Source organism: Mustelus asterias, chromosome 12 (genome assembly GCF_964213995.1).
Source record: "Mustelus asterias chromosome 12, sMusAst1.hap1.1, whole genome shotgun sequence".
Taxonomy (NCBI): domain Eukaryota; kingdom Metazoa; phylum Chordata; class Chondrichthyes; order Carcharhiniformes; family Triakidae; genus Mustelus; species Mustelus asterias.
The window spans coordinates 99725486-99750559 of record NC_135812.1 but is presented as its reverse complement, the minus strand read 5'-3'; the positions used below and the strand labels follow the sequence as shown (position 1 = coordinate 99750559).

The 25074-nt window shown below is 40.5% G+C and overlaps 1 protein-coding gene across 3 annotated transcripts in view; it reads right to left on the bottom strand.

Moving 5' to 3' along the window:
• The window catches only part of rptor (regulatory associated protein of MTOR, complex 1), a 440065-nt gene that overhangs the window by 355527 nt on the left and 59464 nt on the right, over positions 1–25074 (bottom strand). For all 3 annotated transcript variants that reach the window (XR_013499184.1, XM_078225712.1, XM_078225713.1), the window contains exon 3: positions 13844–13926. Coding sequence is in view for 2 of the 3 variants with exons in the window: in XM_078225712.1 (XP_078081838.1) it covers positions 13844–13926 (83 nt within the window). In the remaining variant the exon portion in view is untranslated. The remainder of the gene's footprint in view (positions 1–13843; positions 13927–25074) is intronic.

Genomic DNA, 25074 nt, shown 5'->3' with positions numbered 1-25074 from the left:
CATCAAGTCTGCACCTACTCTCCAAAAGAGCATCTTCCCCTGCCCACCTCCCGCACAATCCCCATAACCCTGCACATTTACCACAGCTAATCCACCTAACCTACACATCTTTGGACACTATGGGACAATTTAGCATGGCCAATGTACCAAACCTGCACATTTCTGGGCTGTGGGAGGAAACTGGAGCAAATGAAGGACACCCACACAGACACGAGGAGAATGTGCAAACTCCACAGACAGTCATCCAAGGCTGGAATGGAAACCACTTCCAGATGCTGTGAGGCAGCCGTGCTAACCACGGTGCCATCATGCTGCACCCATCACAAAAATCTATGCTGAACATCCAAGAACAATACAAACCAGCGGCAGACAGGCTTTAAAAAGACAAGTAACAAATCTCCCACTATTCCTAAGACAAATGTGGTTAGATGCACCTATGTTTGACTTCAATTAAGTATAACCTTTTACTATTGCTGAAAAAAACAGCCATATGAACAAAGGTTTTCATCATGCACTCATCAGGACAGCTCACAAAACATACCAACAGTGAAGGGAACAATTTGTACTGCATGAGAAGAGTGTGTTGATTAGTTAGCAAGTGGACTCTGGTAGAGACATTGCCATGGAATCCACAGGAGTGTCCTGTGAGCTATCCTGATGAGTACAAGCATGCAAAGCTTCAATAGCATGCATCTTTTTTCAGCAATACTTAAGCTCTGTACACTAAACAACTATTAACTTTTATGTAAAACAAAGTGGCCTGGAGGGAGACATCAGCCCAAGTGTTAATTGGTCGCAGTTTTATATATGCATAAATATATATATAATCCAAAGATGTGCATGTTAGGTTGATTGGCCATGCTAAATTACCACTTAGTGTCAGGGGAACTAACAGGGTAAATACATGGGGTTACAGGTATCGAGCCTGGGTGGGATTGTCATCGGTGCAGGTTCAATGGGCCAAATGGCCTCCTTCTGCACTGTAGGGATTCTATAATAACACGTATATATTAATACCTTAACCATTTTTTCTTCATTTTACCTGGAGTCTGCTGCAAAAATACATAGTGAGCAGCATTAAGCATCAATTAAATAAGCATGATGCCAAAATCATATTAAACAAATCAGGATTGAAACAAGAGAAAAAATATTGGTTGTGATGTGGGAGGCAGAGTGGAGATAAAAGGTGACATCTTCAGACTGACAAGTGCGTTTCCCGAAGGTATGTACTTGGGGGCCTCAGTTTTTACCATATATATTAATATCCTGGATGAAGGAATGGAATTGCATATCCTAGTTTGCGGATGACATTAAGTTAGGAGGCACAGTAAGCTGTGTAGATGGAAGTGGAAAGTTAGAAAGGGACAGAGAGAGACGCTTGTGTCAACAAAATTATGCAATATGTGAGGAAGTGTAGGGTCATCCAACTTGGATCCAAGAAAGATGAATAGACCTTAACAGTGAGAGATTGGGAGCTGTGAAGGATCAATGTGATTTGGGTGCCCACGTGTTCATACATAGGGAAGTAATTTCAGAGTACAGGGAGGAAGTGCTGAGTGGAAATCCCCCAGGGATTAGCAATGAAATCTCTCATTGAAATGCTGTTTTTTATACCAACACTGTTTTAGTTCATACACTTGCCAACCAGCGTCAATGAATAGGCTCCTGATATTCGCATTAAATCAAGTTCCTCTTTTCAGTGACAATTATTGCACCATAAAAAACTGGTTTTAAACTAAGTGCCCCCATTATGCTCATTAAATGATGCTTAAATTTTGAACCTTCTATTATTTTCAACAGTTCAAAAAATTGTGCATGTCAAACGTTGGACACGAAAATCTGCAATACATGAAATGTGATTCTGAAGAAAACCAGATTTTTAACCTTTATTGTACGGAAAATACTGAACAGTCATAATCATCATCTTTCAATGACAAGGCCTCCATGTACAAATGCAATGTCCACCCATTTGTGAAAAGATCATTCCTCCGAATCAGCAGGACCATATCTCTTCAATGTTGCCCAAGAACCCCAGTTTACAAGCCCAATAAGCATCCAAAATGGCTTCCATTCCATGTGGGTCACATGGTTCAGCTACTCCTCGAATTACAGAAAGAGAACATATGCAGATAAAGGATCCACACCTAAAAACTCATCTGTTCACTCCAGGGACAGTGACAGAGCAGGGTTTTTCCAGAATCTTCTCTGTTTTTGAAACACATTAGTAGTCAGAGATTTAACTAGTATTTACCATAATTTTAATTACACACAAATGTACGAATTAGGAACAGGATACTCGAACCCTCGAGCCTGTCTGCCATTGAGTAAGATTACGACTGCCCTGATTGTAACCTCATCCCCACATTCTTGCCTACACCCGATAACCTTTCACCCCCTCATCAAGAATCCATCTAGCTGATGTCTTAAAAATATTCAAAGACTCGGCTCCCACTGCCTTTGGAGGAAGAGAGATCCAAACAGTCTCCACCCTCGGAGAAAAGATTTCTCCTCATCTGTCTTAAATGAGTGACCCCTTATTTTTCAAAATAGTGCAGCACATTGGCATCTATAAATCTCTGTCAATATCCATTTGTCCATTCTCCCTGAGGGTGTGTGCACGAGTGCCATGTTCTACACAGTACCTCAACTGAGCACCCTATCAAAGTTTAGGAAACTATGAGAAATTAAAAATTCAATAATAGTGAACGCTTGTACAGCGCATCACATCACTACCTAGTCCTTTTTAACTTTAATTATAGGCACCAAATTGTGTCATAATAAAAACCATCACTGGAGGTGAGCAAATGTACAGTTCACTCCAAACTGCATTAAAAAATTAAACTAGATAGAATATTAACTGTCAGCTTTTGCACATGCAAGATTGTGATACTGGTAACTGATGCACCTTTCACATTTACAAAAGAACTATAACAGCCATTAGACCAATTTCTTATATTCATCATCTGCAAATGGATCTAAATTATTCAATGAAAACATTATCCAACTAAAACGTGTATCTATTTTTGCTGACAATGACAATTTAACACTGTAATACAATATCTGCTATTTATTTTATTGGCTTTTCTGACATATGCGGGTATTTTATGTGTCAACGTGAATAAAGATGGAAATTGAGCATACTGCATTATTTAGTTTTCCCCATATTCAGGCAAAGTCCATTTCTTAATGATCAATTAGCATGAAAGTTGAATTCTTACTCAGCTGGTCAGCATTCAGGTGTTGCAACAATACAAATTTAATAGTTTCCAATTGTGCTTTAGGTCTGGTAAACATTATAGTGAATATTTATTGAAGATTAATCAAAGTAATTTTCTTTGCAGGACTCATCCCAAGTACAATATCAAGCTCTCAGCATGTTAGTTAACCTCTCAACCCTGGCAGTTGTTTCTGTGAAGTTACAATACGTTAAGTAGAAGTTAATTAACTTTTAATGGTGTATTATTAGAGGTTGGCAGGACACAAAAATATACTTTTGCTGTCTTCCATAAACAGTCAGGTTGCTCCAGAGTTAATCCAATTCCAAAAGATTAAGATGTCTATTCCATAGTCCAATGCTTTGACCCCATAGGTACATTGGGTCACTGGTTCACTAATAGTGTCAGACTAATTGAAAATGTTGCATTTATCACATCACAACCAGTTCAAACTGAACAGGAAATGTCAAATCTTTGACTTAAAACATTGTGCTTCTGACCAGTGCAGCCTGAAAGTCAAAAATATGAAATTCAATTCCTACCAGTCACACTCAACTGGAACTTAGATCAAGTCACCAGTGTGGAAAAGTAAACTAATGGTTGCTTGGTCATACAGAATTTGAGTATTGCTTTAAAAAAGAAACGTGCTGTCAAAGCTTTACTACTTGCATTCATCAGAACAAATGCAAGAATGCCAATTTTTAAAGAGACCAAGAATGTATACTGCATGAGAAGAGAGTGCCGATCGGTGAGCAAGTCAGCTCTGATTGGCTGAGACATTGCCAATAGCCAGTCAGCTATTGTTCCCCCATCCATTTGTTTATTTAAGAAAGGGATTATGTTTGGAAGTATTCCTTTTGCCTGAAAGGACAGGTCCCTGCATATGAATCTATGTTGTTTCAGGCAAGCGCAAGTGAGCTACATTGAGAGCCCAACTAATAATTTCTAATAGGCTGTTGGTGTAATTTCTCAGTACACTCAGGATTGTTCAGCTGCCCAATCGCAAAATCACCTCGCATGTTAGACATTATGTTCTGGGTTCTGAAAGCATGGGTTGGTGGAGTATGGTCCATACTCTTGTCTATTGGCAAACAACCAAAGTGACGTGCTATCATTTGCACCTCTGTCAAAAAGGCAGAATGTGATGGCAGCATCCCATTGTGGATCTGTTAGTTCTGTTTGTTTATTTCTGTCGGTTTGTTAGCACTGATCATGTTAGCTTTTTTCAGCAACATAAAGGCAAGCCACTCCTGTAGTCATCTTGGATTTAGTCAATTATCTTACTCTTAAGATCACAATTTGGAGATTAAATGAAATTTAGCACTTGCATAAGTATACTGAAAAATTGCCTGTGCAAACTCTTTGAATGGGTTTAAAGACAACACTGCCCACTGGGGACCAAAGGAAAACAATGCCACAGTTGCAGAAATATTAGCACGCAAAAACAATTCTAATAAGTCAGGATATACAAAAATACCAGTGAGTTGGACAGAATTCGGATGACCTATTAAATGTCATATTTCCATTCATTAAAAAATTCCTATTAAAATTTCATGAAGGAGAAATAGAAATATAATGTGGAGGTAGTCCACAGTGAAGTATATATTTCCGTCCAAGCATAACCTTATACTACCTTGAAATACCATGCCACAAATATTGTTCAAATGTTCACGTAATACATTACAAATAAAACAACTGAAGCAGAAATCTAATGGAGGTTCAGTGCTGAAAATCTGATGCACTCTTTTGCATGCATGAATGGGTGGTCAGACAATAGACAGTACAAGGTTAAAGATTGCATACCATCCTTTACTCAATATGCTCATGTGCAACAAGGCACATAAAATAAATGACTTAAGCACTTACAATCACTCATAACAGTAAAAACTTCATCATTTGACAGAACGAATCCTTAATACAATTTGAGGAGTACATTGCCCTTACTATATATGGATTACTTGCGGAATTTTTGAATAATGCAGAGGGTAGCTGAATATCACTCTAAATGAAGATTCTTATTTTAGGATCTCCACGACTCCAGTAAGGTGAGAAATGTAGATGTTTGAACTTCAGCTACAAGTTCCTTCCTGAAGGCTCACAGCACCAGACATCCTCTGCTCTGAAGAGTCATAGGGACTCGAACCGTTAACTTTGTTTCTCTCTCCGCTGATGCGACCAGACGAGCTGTGTTTTTCAATCATTTTCTATCTTATCTTCTCCACTTCCCTTCTTCCAGGAGGACCTAAAGCAACAAATCGCCAACTAACTCACTGTTCATCTAAACAGATGCTTTACGGGGGAACTATTGATCCAGTTGCTTTACACAGGCAACATTAATTGTTGATGCCTTGCTACTCAAGAGTTTTAAAGGGGCGGCACAGTGGTTAGCACTGCTGCCTCACAGCGCCAGGGACCAGGGTTCGATTCCCGGCTTGGGTCACTGTCTGTGTGGAGTTTGCACGTTTTCCACGTGTCTGCGTGGGTTTTCTCCCGGGTGTTCTAGTTTCTTCCCACTGTCCGAAAGACAAGTTGGTGAGGTGTATTGGCCATGCTAAATTTTCCCTCAGGTGCCGGAGTGTGGCAACTAGGGGGTTTTCACAGTAACTTCATGTCGTGTTAATGTAAGCATACATGTGACACTAATAAATAAACTTTAAACTCAAGTGGAACTGGAGTCACATTCAGGCCAGACTGAGCTGCATTAATAAACCAGTCAGGGTTCTATGACAATTCTGGTTCCATTTTACTAATTGCCAGATCTATTCAATTAAATTTTTCGAACTTGCCATGGTGAGACTTGAACTCTGAACTTCTGGGCTTCATTCCAATACCATAACTATTACACTCTCTAAAAAGGCAGATGTTCGTCACATAATGAATAAAACTTGCCCTTTCTACTATACAACCACTGAGCTTTCCCTTACATTAAGGATTTAATAAAATTGAAATCCAAATCCTCAACATCGGTGAAACTGCAAAAGTGGCAAGAGCAGGTTATTTGGAAAATCAGTTTCAGAAAATGGGAAAGGGTAAAGTAAGGCAGCCTTTATTTAAATAAAAACACTACAATGCGATAATTGGGTGTGAACATCCCACAATTGAATCACCAATTCTTCCTCTAGGTCCAACATGTAGAAAAGAGCACATTCTTGGCAAGACAAGTCAAACAGCAATTAGTGCTCTCTGAGTCTACTGCTGTAACTTCAACAGATCATTGAAATCCCAGGAAACCCAGCATCAATTACTAAACGGTGGTTTACGACATTTCTCCAGAGTTTCCACTGATCTTGCTGTTATAGCAAGAAATCAGAAGAATCCCATACAAATTATCTTGTGAAATGACAAGATGAAGCACAAGAAAGTCCACTGTTGAGGTAAGCCATAAAGGAGACATTGGGGGAAGGATGGAATGGTACATGACATCACAGGTAAGAGGTCAAGAGAGATGATAAACAAAAAACTATAATAGAAAATTGCAACGGAAATTGTATGCGGCTTAGTTTTAATTTTTTAGTTTAGTTTATTTATCAGAGTCACAAGTAAGGCTTACATTAACACTGCAATAAAGTTACTGTGAAAATCCCCTAGTCGCCATACTTCAGCGCCTGTTCGGGTACACTGAGGGAGAATTTAGCATGGCCAATGCACGTAACTGGCACATCTTTTGGATTGTGAGAGGAGACCCATGCAGGCACTGGGTAAAAGTGCAGACTCCGCACAGACAGTGACCCAGCTGGGAATCGAACCCGGGTCCCTGGCACTGTGAGGCAGCAACGCAACTAGACCGTTGTAACTTAAGTGCTGTGGGCAGGAGATTTTTTAAAAAACCTTAGAGGGAATCTAGTTGCAAGACAGTAATATGTTCCAGGATACTGGGAGGAAAAGATCTGGAGCTATCATTGACACTTAGTTGAATGCTGGGCTGAAGAGGAGTTTTATCAGGATGCTGCTCAGCAGTACTTTTGAAGAACAAATATATAAGTCAATGAACCAGGAACTTATGGCGCATAGGAGGAGAGGTGATAGCTAGCCACGATTGTATTGAATGGTAGTGCAAGCTCGGGGGACTGGATGGTCCATCCATGCTCCTATTTCTTCCGTTCTTATATGTCAAGAGCAGAGGATCATTGAGGTAAGTGACTACCTTCATAGTCAAGATGACGACTGACTTAAGTGAAGACATGTGAAACAGAATATTGGGTAGCAGGAGTCTGACAAGAAGGATGGCAGGAGGTAAGGACAAAAATAGGAGTGAGGAACCTGTGTGTTCAACATGAGGATGGAGGGTGCAAAGGGTAAGTTGGTAGGAAGGAAGAAGTTAACAGCTATGAAGAGGACTGCGGGGCTGTTTTCATATGATCTAGAAATAGTAAATGGGTGGAAAGGGAGCAATGGTAATCAAACAAGATCTGCCAATGGATAATGACACTGAGTGCTCACCATATCCGTTACACCTTGACACCCATAAACTTGAAACCATAGAGTCACCACATATTGCTGGTCATGTTTAAATGGTTCCCTTAAATAATTAGTGAATATGTTCAATACTTTGTTTAATTTAGATATCCAATTATCACTAGATTTTGAGGGAATGCTACCACTATCATTAGAAACCAGTCAGGACACTAACCTAACTATTCAAAAGAGTTTAATTTTGTTTCAAATCACACAAAAACAACTAGATGCCACTTTAAGGTCCATCCAATATAACTGAAAACATATAAACATAAAGCACAAATACAAAATTGAGAAAAAAGTAGTAAAACTCATTCATGAAGTCAGCAATGTAGGTTTAGAAACATCTCCAAAAATAGGCTGCACTCCTCCACAGACAAATTTTGAATTATTTTTCACTTATTTAAGAAAAATAATGGTGTGTGTTACTAAAGGAAATGGGATATAAAGCTATGCACAGAGATTTTTTATAGATCATTTTGTGTTTTTTAATGAAAGGAAGACACTGAACATTTATGGGAAAATGGCAGCAGACAAGGAACAGGTTACGCTCAGGATCTGGTGCAGTGGACATGGTTACGGCCAGAGCAGGTGTTAATTGTTGAGCAAACCAAATCCAAAAGAAAAACTTGGCTTACACGCCACCCCCAAATCTTTTGTATTTTGAAAACGAGAAGAGAACATTCTGATCTCAGCAGCAAGTCGTCCAGTGACATTTTTGGGGATTTTAAAATTTAAAAGCAAAAGCTTTATTCACAGGAAAAGAAAATTTAAGCACACAAGATTAATTACACCATTAAAAGTAGTCTTACAAAACATTCCCCCCAAAAGACTCCCTACTTGGTCAGACCCACATGTAAACACCTTCCAGGCAACACCCCGAGAAAGATGTTTAACTATAAAAATTCGGTAATATTGCCCAAGACAAAGCTGCTGTCGCTGTAAAAAGTTATGCCGCACAACCTCTCAAACTCTATTCTACTCTACTATGGAAATCCATGAAACTTCAGATTGAGACTGCTTTTTGCAGCCCGAGACTTTCCTGGCTTGACTGGATGGCTGAATCAAATTTAATGTTTTCCCAGCCCAGAGCTTTTCCATATCAGCTCAGCATCTCTGCATACATATGCTTTTCTCCCTTTCACGTTTGATTCCATTGTGCTCAGCACTTCCAAAATATCTTTCATATCTTTCTGACTGCCCCACTTTTGGGATCAAATAAAATTTAATACCCTTCCCTTATTTATTTCTGAAACCTTTGCAAGCTGAAAAGGCCTTTTATCCTTTTGGCATTTTCTATATTCATGAGAAGGTACATTCTTTAATGACTTTGTTCCTTTCACGATCGCGCTGGTGTGTGGCGACTTCTTGCGAGCTGTCCCCAGTATGCCTGCTAATTCTATCTTTTAGTCTCAATCTATGCTTTTAAAATTGCAGTCTAACACTTATAAACTCTCTAACAACGCTCTATTTCTTTCTCTACACCCTAGCTATGACTGTAACACTACATTCCGTGCCCTCTCCTTTCCTTCTATCCTATGAACTCTATGAATGGTATGCTTGTATAGCATGCAAGAAACGATATTTTTCACTGTATTCCAATACGTGACAATAAATCAAATCAAAACATTTAACAGCTGAAAAAAAAACTAAGTCCCTCTCTATCTCCGAATGCAAATTTCTAAACTTTACTTATTTACTTATAAAACCACTTCACCATAGTTTACATACACAACACACAATAACACGATATTGCCCCAAAATATTTTTAAAATGACATCCATTCTCACAACGTCAAGTGTCGTGTCTCAGGAATCAAGAGATGGGACGACTTATTTAATATGAATATCATCTGGGCTGGGAGAATTATCAACATTTTCAGATGGCACAAAATATGGAGAATGCTTATTTGTGGAGAGGTTTGTAGCAGTTTCAAGAGGACATAGGTTGATTAACGGTGGATGAAAGTTAACATGGAGTACAGTGGTGACATCATGTTGTGGCTCAGCGAATAGCACTTCCGCCCGAGTCAAACGGCTGCGGCTTCAAGTTCAAATTCATGGCTTGAGCACACACAAAAAAACAAATCAAGTTAACGCTCCAGAGTAGCAGTGAGAGAATGTCGCAATAATGGAGACCTTTCAGATGTGATGTAAAACCAAGGCCCTGCCTGCCTTTTCAAATGAATGTAAAAGTCCCTGTGGCACTATTTCAGGGAGTAGGTGATCTGGGTCAATTTTTATCTCTCAATCAGCATCACAGGGATTACCTGGTCATTGTCACGTTACTGTTTGTGGAAGTTACTGTGTATGAACTGGCAGCCATATTTCTCACATTACAACAGTGACTGCACTTCAAAAGATATTCATTGGCTGTAAAGGACCTTTTGGTGTCCATGGTCCGTGAAGGGCACTACATAAGTGTCAACCTTTATGTTCCTTTTGATATCTTTGAAAGGAAAATAAAACACACAATAAATTATAAACAGTGTTGTGACCCCAATTGGTGTTACTACTGGACGGGAAGGTCCCAGAATGGAGCGTTTTACTTTAAGATAAAAGGAAGAACAGGACTTGTAATTGTTTTTTATAAAACATTTATTAAACATAAAAGGTTTCATAATAACACAACAATCCTTTACTCGTCCATTAGCTTCACAAACGTCCACAATTTTCAAAGATAACACCCCACTCGCAAACCAAATGACTGATGCCACTCAAGTGATCTTCCGTGGATTTTTTCTCACAATACCCCCCAGATAATCGTCACAAGTGTTTCCAAACTCTATTCCCAAAAGAATAATACTTTAAAATCTTCATTCAAACACTGCTTTTCATCAGCTGTTTCAGTTAAGGATCTGCTCCAAGTTTTCTAACTATTCAGTCAAAATTTCCTTTGTCGTAAGTGCTTTTTACACAAACTTCAAGATCCAGCCACCAATTTCCACAATTTTTCCAAATAATGTCTTACTAACTATAGTAAGTGCTCATAAAGTTTAGAACTACTTTCAGGTATCTTTCCGGTCTCTCATGAGCCAACTTTTCAGCTGTATCTGTAGCTTTCCTGAACCGTATCCTGTTCTAGTCCCTGTTCCTCTGTTATTTTAACTTCAGGATTCTTGAAAACTTTTCTTCATTTCTCTGGTTTCCTTATCAGTTGTTCTTTAGCTTTCTGAACTATTACCGTCTGGTATGGCTTTTCTTCTAGCAAAGGTGAGAGAGATGTTCCCTCCCTGGCTTCCTATAACCAACTGCTAGATTCAGTTAAAAAAAACAGAAGGCCTTCCTACCCTAAAAGTGCCCCTGGTTGTTAAGCAATCATTTTTATTTCTCCAAGCTTGCTTACTTTTCACACCTTAACTTTCTCCAAGTGCAATAGAAGCACCGTTTGAACTGACCAAAATCCCCACCCATACAAACACCTTTGTCTAAGAGTTTTACTCCTTTTATACAGAAACACTAAATTAAACCCACTTATATCCAAACTTACTTCCAATATTTAACAATACAAATATAAATCCCTTAAAACTACCTCAGTTTTCCCCAACGCTGGCAGATTTCTTGTTACAGATGGTATAAAGGTGAGGGGATAAATTTAAGTTGCTTTTAAAAATTAAGATGGAATCCAAAAAGAGCACAATTACCAGAAAGTCATAATTCACAATCATTTTGACAAATCTTATCCAAATTGTATTTCACCCTAAATATTACACGTATTTGCTGCAGAATGATGCATTGAGTGTGTGGGTGAAGAGAAATGAAGTGTTTCCAGCTTTGTGTGTGCTAGTTTGCTTCTCATTTTCAGCCTACACCATTAGCAACTGCACAAAAAGACAGCCAAATGGACATGCTTCTCTCTATCAGTACACAGCCTCTCCCTCAACAACTCTTCAGCTGTGCCTCCTTGTGGATGCGCATGGAAACTGGGTCCCTCAGAACAACAGCATAAGCTTGAGGTTGGCCCTCAGGCATTTGGAAATGCCCTGACACTCACCATCTAAACTCCCATCAATGGGCAAATATCTCCACTGCCTTGTGAACACCTCGCGAGAGTTCAAGGAGTAAACCCTGACAAGAAGTCAGGAGTACAGCCCAAAGGCAGAGTGATGTCTAAATAGGTCATCTTTCTGTCAACTCCAGCAACCAAGCCAATGTCAAATGTAGTGCTCCCCATTTGTTTTGACTCAAATGGGGCGGCTGACATGGGGACCCTGAAGTTTGGAAGCCCAGGTTCCTAGTTTTTGCTCAGGCTTGTTCGGTGGAGAGGACACTCCAGCCCTGCTGGAGAGCATGAACACAATATGGGTTACAGCATCGCAGAATTTAGAAAATGTTCATCAACTCTGAAGAACTTAGCCATGTGGAAAATATGACCAATGTCACCAAATACAGAACAGAAAATGCTGAATGTACTTAGGTCGGGCAGCATACACTATATTTTATTTTGTACCTAAATGCATCAATTTTTAAATATTGTCAGTCTAAATATTTTTTGACAAGGTCGACACTGTTCTATTCACCCAGAGATGCCAACAAATCAGGTTTAAAGGTACATTGGAAAATTTTAAAGGAGCATTTTGAACATAAAAGACAAGGAAACTTTGCTGCTGAGAAGCAATAGATATTTCATAGAATCCTACAATGCAGGAGGAGACCACTTGGCCCATCGAGTCTGCACCGACCACAATCTCACCCCGAACTTTTCCCCATGACCCCACTTATCCACCCTACTGACACTTATCCCCCTGACACTAAGGGGCAATTTAGTATGGCCAATCAACCTAACCCGCACATTTTTGGACTGTGGGAGGAAACCGGAGCACCTGGAGGAAACCCACACAGACACAGGGAGAATGTGCAAACTACACACAGACAGTCACCTGAGGCGAGAATCACGTCGCTTGTAATATCTCAGTGAGCTAAGCTCACTTGAAGAAAAGTACTCCACTGAATGCATAGCCAATGGGGCGGCACTACTGTCTCACAGGGACACGGGTTCGATTCCTGTCCTGGGGTCACTGGCTGTGCAGAGTCTGCACGTTCTCCCCGTGTCTGCGTGGGTTCCTTCCAGGTGCTCCGGTTTCCTCCCACAGTCCGAAAGACGTGCTGGTTAGGTGCACTGGCCATGCTAAATTCTCCCTCAGTGTACCTGAACAGTGTGGCGACTAGGGGATTTTCACAGTAACTTCATTGCAGTGTTAATGACTTGCAACACTAATAAATAAACATTAAACTTTAGTTAAAACAACTCTATCAATCCAAGAATTTTAAAAGTGGTCTGGATCATACTGACTGTTTGAGGTAGACAGATTTCTTTCAGTCTATCATTTATACACATACTATAGCCACATTTTCAATAACCCCCAATCCCACATTTATCCTGGACCACTATTTGACATTTGCAATATAAAAAACTATACATCAACAACTACAATCCATGGCTACTATTCGGCTTCTTGGGCTCTGGTCTAAAGCTTTACTTTCAACTCAATTTAGGACACCTACTCAACAAAGACAAGGGTAGTTAGAAATCAATTGGTCAGTCCCTTTGGTATGTCAGCAGCAATTACCTCTAATACTGAGCAGAGGGTAGCAGTTTGAGCTTTCAACCAGGTCAGCAGCTCAAAGGCTGCTCAGGATCACAAAAACCGAGGCATTTTACAGAAGGAACCTCCATTTTAAATTGTCCCAGTTATGACTTAACGCAGTTTACACTTTTCTATTCATCAACTGCAACGAAAGCACAACTTTACAATGAGTTATACCCAAAATCTACAAAACACAACAGATAAAGCGGAATGAAAAACAAGTGGGTGCTGTTTCAGAGAACTGAGGAAATAATGGAGAATTGCCAAATTGTTCCAAATTTCTGCATTTGAATGAACAATGCATGTATAGAAAAGGCAGAGAATTCAGGTTATAGCCATTAGGGAACAAATTTCACACTACACAATTTGAACAATGATGCATTCCTATAACTCAAGGTGGGGGGAAAAATTCATCAGCTCAAAGGCAGACAAGACAATGTGACAGACCTCCTCAATCAGATTACATTCAGTTTCCACTTTTAAATAGCATTGTTACAAACTCTGCATTTTATTGAGGTCATAACTGCCCAATAGCTCCAATTCAATTTGTTAACTTTATTCACAATGTTGAATGAACAAAACTCACCCTTGGTTGCCAATTCTCATACTGCTTCTGTAAATTAGCACCAATACTTTCCAAAGCTTTCTGAGGGCTCATGGACAGTGGATCTGCAAGACATGAACAGGAAAAACATTTCAATGCATGAGACAATCTCTAAATTGAGGAAAAATTAACACAGTAAGGGTTGTGGCCTTAGCAAAAACAGCCATTTGCTTCAATGATCTATGTCACTGAGTTCAAACCCCATCGTGACAATTGCAGAATTTAAATTCAACTAATTGAATAAATCTAGAATAAAAAACTGGTATCAATGAAGAAACTACTGGATTATGGTATAAACTCAACTAGCTCACCAACATCCTTTAAGGAAAAAAGCATGCCTTCCTCATGATCTGATCTATAGGTGACTCCAGACCCACAGCAACGCAGTTGATATATAACTGCCCCATGTAACAGGCTTACAAGCCACTATGAAAAACTATGCTACTCAAAAACACTGTAGAACTATCTTCACAAGGACTGCAATGGCTTAAAAAGAACCATCACTCTTAACCAACAGAGGGTAGCACTGCTGCCTCAGAACGCCAGGGACCTGGGTTCAATTTTGGCCTTGGGTGAGTGTCTGTGTGGAAGTTGCACATTCTCCCCATGTCTGCGTGGCCTGTGTCTCAGTCCACAGATGTACAGGTTAGATTGATTGGCCATGCTAAATTGCCCTTTAGTGTCCCAAGATGTGTAGGTTAGGGGGATAAGCAGGGTAAATACGTGGCGTTAAAGGGGTAGGGCCTGGGTAAGATTTTTTTTAAAGTGGGTCGGTGCAAACTCAATAGGCTGAATGGCATCCTTCTACAATGTAAGGATTCTATGATTCTAACTTCCCAAGGGCAATAAATGTTGAACTTCTTAAAAATAAGAATTCCATTTCTACAAAGTCACATCAAAAATGAAATCCATACATTTGGGTCAACGATGAATGCATTTTTTATATGCTCTGCTCAGCATGAATATCCCATGAATGAATGAAAAATGATCGCTTTTTGGCTAGGAAGTTGAGTATTGTAATCTCAGTCAAGACCAGTAAAACCTTTTCAAGAGTAAGAAATCCAAAATTCCAATTATTGACTGAAAGAATGAAGCCACAAGTGCATTCTAAAAAAAAATCTTTACAAGAGTCCAACAAAGCAAACTCTAAATGCTATCTTATTTGACCGTCTACATTCTAAAATCCAGAATCAATACAGATTCAACATGAATTGCAGACAAATTGCACTCAATTATGAACAACACATTGCACATTAAGTATCAAATACAAAGAAGGCAGAACTTATGAATTGGCTTAGCAGCCCACTCAGCCTATACATCAATAATTGCAGCCACCAAGTCCTTCAAACCTCTGTTTTCCTCACAAGATATTTCAGCTTCCCTCCTTCTGGGATTTAGCCTGATCCCCAGCTGACATAAGCACATAACCAATCTGACTTTGACGGGCATGGGCTTCATTGAAAATGGCACATGTCTGGGTGGTGCAGATCCACTAAAGTTATCTTCAAGTAACAGAAGTAGCTGCAGTAACTGTATATTTGCCTACTCTCAACTCTGGATCTAACTTCATTCATCCATCCTCAGCATGCCTGTACTACACCACTAGGCTCACCATCGACTAAGCTGAGGGCCATGTGCTGTTTTACGTGGTTTTAAGCAGGAGTTTTGGTTTCCAATCTCAGTTTCAGTCTTTGTGTCCTGCGCAACTGGGAGAGTCTGGTTCCCTGTTCAATTAGGCTCTGTTCGAAAAACTATAAGCTTTGAAACCATGGCGCCCATCACACAGTCATTAACAATTATACTGTTAATGCGTACTTGCGTTGTTAATTGCTGGGCTTAAGTCTATATGGCAAGTTTAATGGGTAACTAATGTGCAAACATAACAACTTCCTGAGACTGCACTGACAACAATCCCACCCAGGCCCTGCCCCTGTAACACCACTTATTTACCCTGCCAATCCTCCTGACACTAGGGGCAATTTAGCATAGCCAATCCACCTAACCTGCACATCTTCCGACTGTGGGAGGAAACCCACACAGACACACGGAGAACGTGCAAACTCCACACAGACAGTCACCCAAGACTGGAATTGAACCCGGGTCTCTGGTGCTGTGAAGCAACAGTGCCACCCTTAATATTGTTCTCCCATATGATACTCAACATTTTAAAATTATTCAGATATAATTTGAAACAACAGCTTTAAGACTAGGCATGTTTTTTAACATAAATATCCTTTTTGATTTACTACTTCAGTTCGATAAAATATCTAATTTAAGCTTGTTTTATCCACGCAGGGTCTACCTTCATAACTAGATTAAAATCTGTTAGCTGGAAAGAAAGAAATGTAATCAAGTAAATCTAGTCCAAATTAAAGCAGTCCAGGCAACAGACATTCAAATAGCTTCTCTCTGAAATCGTTAACCAGAGATGTACCTTACCCAAAAGTCACACTTAGGCTGCTGGCAGTGCTAAAAACATAGCAGAGGTGAACACTGTAACCCGAACCAAAGATTTATTTTCTTTTGAATGGGGCTAGGCCAAGCATAGCCCAAAAATCATGTCAATCTAGCAACAGACATGGGTGCATCCCCTACACAATGAGATGCTTATCTTGGTTGGGCAACTGGGAAAGCAGCAAGAGTAAGGTAGGGAGATTATGGACAAGAGAGGCTTCTACAGAAGGATCAACCCCTGGCTCTACTTGCGTACATCCAGCAGTTAATTGTATGAATAAAAAATTGGCAATGAGGATGATGCAACTCACTTGCTTTCCTCCAATGAGAGTTGAAGGCGAAAACTTGAAATTTATTTAAATTTATATATACTTTTTTAAAAACCCCAATTGCTGCATAGTTAATCTTTAAATTTTAGACCACCTCCAGACCCAAGTTACCCATTTTTCACAGTGACAACTGTGTCTGTATGACATATTGCATCATTTATAACAACACTTTACATCAATCACTTCCCCCACAATGCCCTCAGCGCTTGAAGCATTAATTTGAAAGCAACTTATTACAGGACGCAAAGTACATTTAACAAGGTTTTCGTGGCAGATGTTCCACCAACTTCCTAAAGGATTTGGGTAAGGACTGCAGCACCCAGACAGGAGGAAGCAGCCTCAGTAATATATGATTACTATATGACTGAAAATCCACTGGTTTCACCATTACTGTTAAGGGGAGATGGTGATGTAATGATAATGCCACTGGACTAATAATCAAGAAACCCAGGCTAATACTCTGGGCTTTAGGTTCAAATCCCACCGTGGCAGCTGGTGATATTTAAATTCAATTAATAGATATAGAATAAAAGCTAATCTCAGTAATACTGACCATGACAACTATCATCAACTATTGTAAAATCCCAATTGGTTCACTGATGTCCTGTAGGGAAGGAAATCTGCCATCCTTTCCTGGTCTGGCTTCTATGTGACTTCAGATCCTCAGCAATGCAGTCTTAACTGCCCTCTGAAATGGCCTGACAAGTCACTCAGTTCAAGGGCAATTAGGAATGGGCAACAGTTGCTAGCCTTGCCAGTGACATCCATATCCCATGAAATACGACAAGCTCTTCATTCCAGGGATCATTCTTGTGAACCTCCTCTGGACACTTTCCAAGGCCAGCACATCCTTCCTTAGATATGGGGCCCAAACCTGCTCTCAATACTCCATATTGGGGCCTAACCAGAACCTTATACAGCCTCAGACGTACATCCCTGCTCTTGTATTCTAGCCCTCTCGACTTGAATAACATTGCATTTGCCTTCCTAACTGCCGACTGAACCTGCACGTTAACCTTGAGTCTTGAACAATGACTCCCAAGTCCCTTTGTGTTTCTGATTTCCTAAGCATTTTCCCACTTCCCTCTGCACAGCAGCATGTTGCAATTTATTGCCATTTAAATAATGGTCCAGTTATTCCTGTTATTCCTACCAAAATGGATGACCTCACATTTACCTCCATCTGCCAGCCCCTTGCCCACTCACTTAGACTATCTACATCCCTTTGAAGACTTGGTGTCCTCTGCATACTTTGCTCTGCCACATCTTAGTGTTATCTGCAAATTTTGTCTACTTCAACGGCTGCCTTTAGGGTCCTCTCTACTTGTTCACCAAGATCTCTCACTTCATTTACCCCTCTTAGTATATTCCCATTTATTGTGTATTCTCTATAACTGTTTGACCTCGCATTACCTCCACTTCGGTGTTAAAATCCATCTGCCACTTGACCGTCCATTCTACCAACCCATCGATATTGTTTTGGAGATTATAGCTATCCTCTACACTATCCACTACTTAGCCAATCTTTATGTTAGCTGAAAATTTCCTAATCGCACCCCCACATTCACATCCAAATCATTAATATATAACAGAAACTGCAAGGGTCCCAACACCGAAACCTATGGAACACCATTGGAAACAACTTTCCATTCGTGGGGCATCCATCTACCATTACCCTTTGTTTCCTGTCACTAAACCAACATTTTATCACATTACACTGTATCCCAAGGGCTTTTACTTTTTTGACCAATCTGCCATGTGGGACCTTGTCAAACGCCTTGCTAAAATGCATGTACACAACATCCACTGCACTACCTTCATCAACCCTTCCTGTCACTTCCTCAAAGAATTCAATCAAGTTTGTGAGGGACTTCCTTTAACAAATCCATGCAGGCCATGCCTAACTAGTCCATGTCTTCCTATGTGACACTTAATCCTCTCTCTCAGGATTGATTCCACTAATTTGCATATCACTGATGTAAGACTAATTTGGCCTATAATTGTTTGGCATTTCCTTAGATTTCTTTTTAAGCAATGAAAAGAGGTTTACATTTCTCCAGTCCTCCGGTACCTCCCCGGTATCTAGTGGGGATTGGAAAAACATCCCGAGAGCATCTGCTACCTCCTCCTTGATTTCCTTCAGCAGCCTCAGAAACAATCCATCTGGCCCTGGTGACTTAATAATTTTCAAGGATTCCAACCCTTCATGTATTTCCTCTCTCTTTATGATTATCCTGTCCAATATCTCACTGTTCCTCCTGGACTACTATATCTGCATCATTCCTTTCTTTTGTAAACATGGAGACAAAATATTCATTTAAAACTCTTCTCTGCATCCACACACAAGTTCCCTTCTTCATCCCTGATAGGTCCACTTATTCCTTAACTAATTTTTTTTACCATTTATATATTGGTAAAATATCTTTAGGTTTTCTTTAAATTTACTTGTTAATCTTTTTCAATGTCCTCTTTTTAATTTCTTTATTTCTTTTTTTACTTCATCCCTGCACTTCCTATCTTCGTCTAGGCTATCTGCACTGCTTAGTTCTATGTGCCGATCGTACACTTTCTTTTCTGTTTGATCTTCTGTATTCTTCGAGACAACCCTGGGATTCTAGACTTGGCAGTACCTCGCTTTGTTTTGAAGGGAACATGTCTACTTTGTACATTTAGGATCTTGCTTGTAGTGCTTTCCACTGATTTATCCTCTAGCAGAGCTGTCCAATCCACCTCAGCCAAGTCCCTTCTCATTCCTGTAAAATTTGCCTTAGCCCAATTCAAAACTTTTACTCCTGCTTTTTCTCTGTCTTTTTCCATGGCAATGCTAAATCTAACTGAATTGTGATCACTGCCCCCCACATAGTTGCCAACTGTCACTTCGCCCACTTGCCTTCCTTCCTAGTGGTCAATGAACACCACTGTGTTCATTGATTTTTACAGATGCACCATAGAAAGCATTCTTTCTGGTTGTATCACAGCTTGGTATGGCTCCTGCTCTGACCAAGACTGCAAGAAACTACAAAGGGTTGTGAAGTTAGCCCGGTCCAACACGCAAACCAGCCTCCCATCCATTGACTCCGTCTACACTTCCCACTGCCTCAGGAAAGCAGCCAGCATAATCAAAGATCCCATGCACCCTGGACATACTCTCTTCTGCTTTCTTCCATCGGGAAAAAAAATACAAAAGTCTGAAATCACGTACCTACAGACTTAAGAACAGCTTCTTCCCTGCTACCATCAGACTTGCCTCGCACTAAGTTGATCTTTCTCTACACCCTAGCAACGACTGTAACACTATATTCTGCACCCTCTCCTTTCCTTCTCCCCTATGTACTCTACGAACGATATGCTTTGCCTGCATAGCATGCAAAAAGCAATACATGTGGCAATAATTCTAATGATAGCGAACAGTGTTGAACTAGTAAGGAGAGGGGCTGAAAGAGCTGGGCATTGCGTAACCTGGCTACTTGCAGTCATTGCAGAGCAGCAATTAACAAAGCAAACTGAATGCCATATTGTCAATTCGAGTTAGTCAGGATGAAGCTGTCTAGTGCTCAGGACAGGTTGCGTCTTCACCAGTTTTCAATACTGGTTGCTGAGCCATCTGGATTACACTCAAGTTCTGAATGGTGCAGAGAAGAGATGAAGTTGACCCTAGTGTCATAGGAATGGTAAAAAGGTGCATTTTCCTGTCTTGAAAGCAGGTACACAAGAAGGGACACCCTAGAGGTATACAAAATATTAACATTAAACAGCACCGATTCAAGCTAAATCTTGACCATGCGAGACCCAGAGACAGGCTAAAACAAAAAAATTGCAATGTTATAAAAATAGCCAGGTGCACTTTCTTTACATGTCTCCTGGATAATGCACCAGGCATAAATATCTGAGACATTCAAGAGGCTTTTATATACCGTAATAAAGAAGCAGGGCGAGGAAGAAATTAAATTATAGGTTTTGTTTTAAAGCTAAATTGCCAAAAGATCGTATCTGTACATCTGTAATCTTATTGATTCTGTATTTGTTTTCCTATCCTTTTTGCTGTCTTCCCAGCCATTCCTCATCCATCTCTCAAAGGTGTGAGAAGGGGATAAAGACACATGCAAAAGAGCTTCGAGGAACATCATTCTTAACTGGCCATTTAAACCTAACATGCTTTGCATAAAAATTCAAATTGCACATTTGCCTCCCCTTGAGGAAAAACCCATTCCAAACAGCTTTTGAATATCAGGTAGCATAACAGACTGCAGTTGTGAAGTAATTAGAACTGACGTCTCACCACTTCAACCTGGTGTGAAGAAAGGCTGCTGATCGCTCAGCGGGGTACTCACACCACAATTTGCTGAAAAAATAATTAGAGTTCTCACAACAAGCATATTGGCTGATTGGAAACACATGGTCAATGTCTTAATACAAACCCAAGGTTCTAGGATCCAACACAGAAAGGGACAACTTATTTAATATCTAAGCAAAAGTCAAGCAATTTCTTCAGATTTCCAAGCAAATTTAAAACATGGGAGTTACGTTTTTCTTATTTTGCAATGAATTCTCATTTATAATCAGGACAGCGCGATAGGCCACCGTTCTGCCAACGAGAGTGTCACTCCGCCAAACCCCCGCTATTTTCACAACTGCATTCAGTCCTACAGTTTGTCAGACACTTCATTGGCCGAATGCTGAAGGCGCAATTACTTACAAACTGCACTTCAAACAAAGATCAATTGTTGTGGATAAAATAGTTTAATTTCCTTTTCTGGACTAATATGAAAGAAGACTTCTCTAACCCACACTGGATATCAGGAAGTCTACTTGCCTTCCATTACTTTTGTAATGTGCTGCCTCACATTACTTTTGGCCTCCCATTACTAGACTTGCATTTTAAATAAATGAGTAGAATCCCTCGACCAATCAAATAATCAGATTGTTTCCAAAAAAGCTGCATTTTGTGTACAACTGTTTGAACATTTTATATCCAGGGAATTTTACTTTATTTTGTGGGGCCTTCATCAAGTGTCAGAACATGGTCGAATATTGATTCATGTCCCCAGCGCCATTCGGTGATGGTCTAAGTGGAGATCACAGTTAATTCAGTAAACTCAATCTCTGCACTGATTTTAACAGAGGTAGAGCTATGATAATGAGATGTTCTACTTCATCGGTCTCTGTGGCATAGTGCATATTCTGATGTGACACATATAATGTGATAAGTCAAATCAGAATTGCCCTGAATTTTGCATCATAAGTGGCGCATACCATAGATACGCCATAATGATCTTGAAATCTTGAAAGGGGTCAGTTAGCTCATGTTGGCTGGACAGCTGGTTTGTGATATAGAGCAATGCCAACAACTCTCTTTTTTTTTTCAAATCCCTCCATGGCCCTTCCCTACTAGCAATCACCTCCAGCCGCACAAACCTCCATGACATCTGCGCCCTTCTAATTCTGACCTCACGAGCACCCAAATTTTAATTCTTACCCAATTGGTGGCCACGTCTTCAGCTGCCAAGGCCCTGAGATACAGAATCCCCTCCCTAAACCTCTCCCCTTCTTTCAGATATTCCTTAAAAATTATCTTTTTGATGAAGCCTTTGATCGTCAGTCCTAATATATATTTATGTGGCTCAGTGTCAAATTCTGTTTTATAATGCTTCAATGAAGTACCTTGGGACATTTTATGTTAGGACTAGTTCTTGTTGCACATATTATGATCCCAGGTTGGCACGGTGGCACAATGGTTAGCACTGCTGCCTCATAGCGCCAGGGACTCGGGTTCAATTCCCGGCTTGGGTCACTATCTGTGCGGAGTTTGCACATTCGCCCCATGTCTGCGCGGGTTTCCTCCGGTTTCCTCCCACAATCCAAAGGTATGCAGGTTAGGTGCATTGGCCATGCTAAATTCTCCCTCAGTGTCCCCGAACAGCTGCCGGAGTGTGGCGACTAGGGGATTTTCACAGTAACTTCATTGCAGTGTGAATGTAAGCCTACTTGTGACTAATAAATAAACTTCTCCTTTAGGTCAATCTACTACACTGCACAATATTTCCAGCTGTCTCCTGCCAGAGGTTCGGCTTGGTGAAGCCTCACTTGGAATTGTACACCAAGTTCAACTCACTGATATGAAATAATCAGCCAAGCTGACTAAAGAGTGCCGGGGAAAGCAACAAACTAATCCTTTGTGTTGGAGGGAAGAACTGCAAGGGGGAAAAGAAAATCAGCTCAAAATAAACTGGAAGATTCTGAAAAGGCTTTAAAAGAACAGTTAATGTGAAAGAAGAATTAAACTAAAACAATAGGTTCATATAAAGAGAGGTTTTAAGTTTCTATTGAGCCTTTCACAACTTTAAGTCCAAAAGTGTTTGGCAGCCAAGAAAAGCCAGGTAACAACTCAAGAGGACAAACGTGTCCATACACATGTAGGATCGACACTGTGAAGGGCAAATTAAGGAAGCTCAGAAGCTTTCTTTTGTAATGTTACCAACAGCTGGAATGTGTTGCTGGGAAGATAGTGGAGTCACAACATTAGACTCATTTAAGGAAACAGATTACCACTGCATGGGAAGTGGAACAATGAGATCAGACGAATGCTTGGATATTCCGAGCAACTGAATAAATGTGAGCCATTGAACACTGCAACCATCATTTTATTGAGCAAATTGAAGCTAAAACACTTTTTAAAATTCTTCCAGTCTGAAAATGTTTCTCATATAAACTGCAGCTTAACCATCTGAAATATTTCTGATGAACATATTAAATGCTTTTAAGGGTCAATGTGGATTAAAACTGTTCTTTTCTTTTTACAGATAACATAGCAACAGGTGGGCTCTTTCATTTGCCGCCCTTGTTTCATAGCTCGAAGCTGAATTTTTGACAGGATACAAACTTTAAAATCTTCTTAGGCTGCCTCAGGAAAATTCTCTTGAATTAAGGAATATTTTTGTAAATATATCGATAACTTTCACTGTGTTTTCCTAAAGGGAAAATGCCTGGCAGGGTTAGCCTCAGAAGACCTTAATGCCCAAGTTAAATCAATGTTGTACAGAGAAGGCAAAGGCACAGTTCTATTTATTGATATCGGCACATTCGCTTCCAAATGAACATTAGTTAAAGCCAACCATACCAACATTTCCCCTCCCAGCTACTAGAATTATGGTCAGGGAACAAACAGATGAATCAATACTCCAAGCAAGATACTTTATACTGCTGCTCGATTCAAATCATACTCCACTGTGCACTAGTGCTTTTTAACTGAGGTAGTAAGGTCAGTGAGGATCTTATTATACTCAGAGTCTAAACAAGCATCAACTAAGCTTCCAGTATTCTCCCTCTACCTGGCATCCAATCTCCAGCCTTCTACCTGCTTTTGATTTTTTTTATTGCGAAGTGTCGGCGCAGCACCAGCCATCTCAATTTCTCTGCCCCTTTCACCTACTTCGACCCATCTCCCTCTGAACTTACTGCACTCCGTTCTCTTAGGACCAACCCTGACCTTGAAATCAAATCTACTGACATGGGTACTGCATCCAAGTGTATTGACCTCTACCTCACCGCCAACTCTAAGGCACTACCTCCTACCTCCCCCTGGACTATGTCCCCACCACCAAACATCTAGCCATTGTTTCCAGGACTGGCATTGACCTCAGCACCTCTGGATAGCTTGAATCGACAGCTTCCAACCTCTCAGTCCCCCCCAACCCCACACGGCCCCCTCCTTCCCAAAATCCATAAACAGTAGATCCATCGTTATCAGACTGTTCCTGCCCCCCAGAATTTATTTCTTTCCATCTTAAGTCCATTCCTCTCTCTGCTTGTACAGTCTCTACTCACCTACATTCGTAATTCCTCTGATGCCCTACGTATTAGCAACAATTTCTGGTTCCCTGGCCCTACCTGCCTCTGCTTTACTATGGATGTCTAGTCCCTCTACACATCCATCCCCCACCAGGATGGCCTGAGGTCTCCCCGCTTCTTCCAGTGGGCAACCGGGTCCGACCCATTTACAACACTTCTGCCCTTACCCTTTCCCCACCCTTCCAGAACCATTATTGCATCCCCCTTGTCCTCATTTCCCACACCACCAGACTCAGCACTTAAAGGACCGACCTCTGCCATTTCCGCCAACTCCAGCATGATGTTGCCACTAAACAAATCTCCCCCCATCAGCCTTCTGCAGGGACCGCTCCATCCGTGACACCTTGATCCACTTCTCCATCACGCCCAACTCCTCATCCCCTTCCCATGGCACCTTCCCTTGCAATCGCAGAAGGTGTAACACCTACCCCTTTACCTCCTCCCATTCAAGGCCTCGAGCACTCCTTTCAGGTGAAGCAATATTTCACTTGCACCTCCTTTAATTTGATCTACTGTATTCTCTGCTCCCAATGCAGTCTCCTCTACCTTGGGGAGAATTAACGCAGACTGGGTGACTGCTTA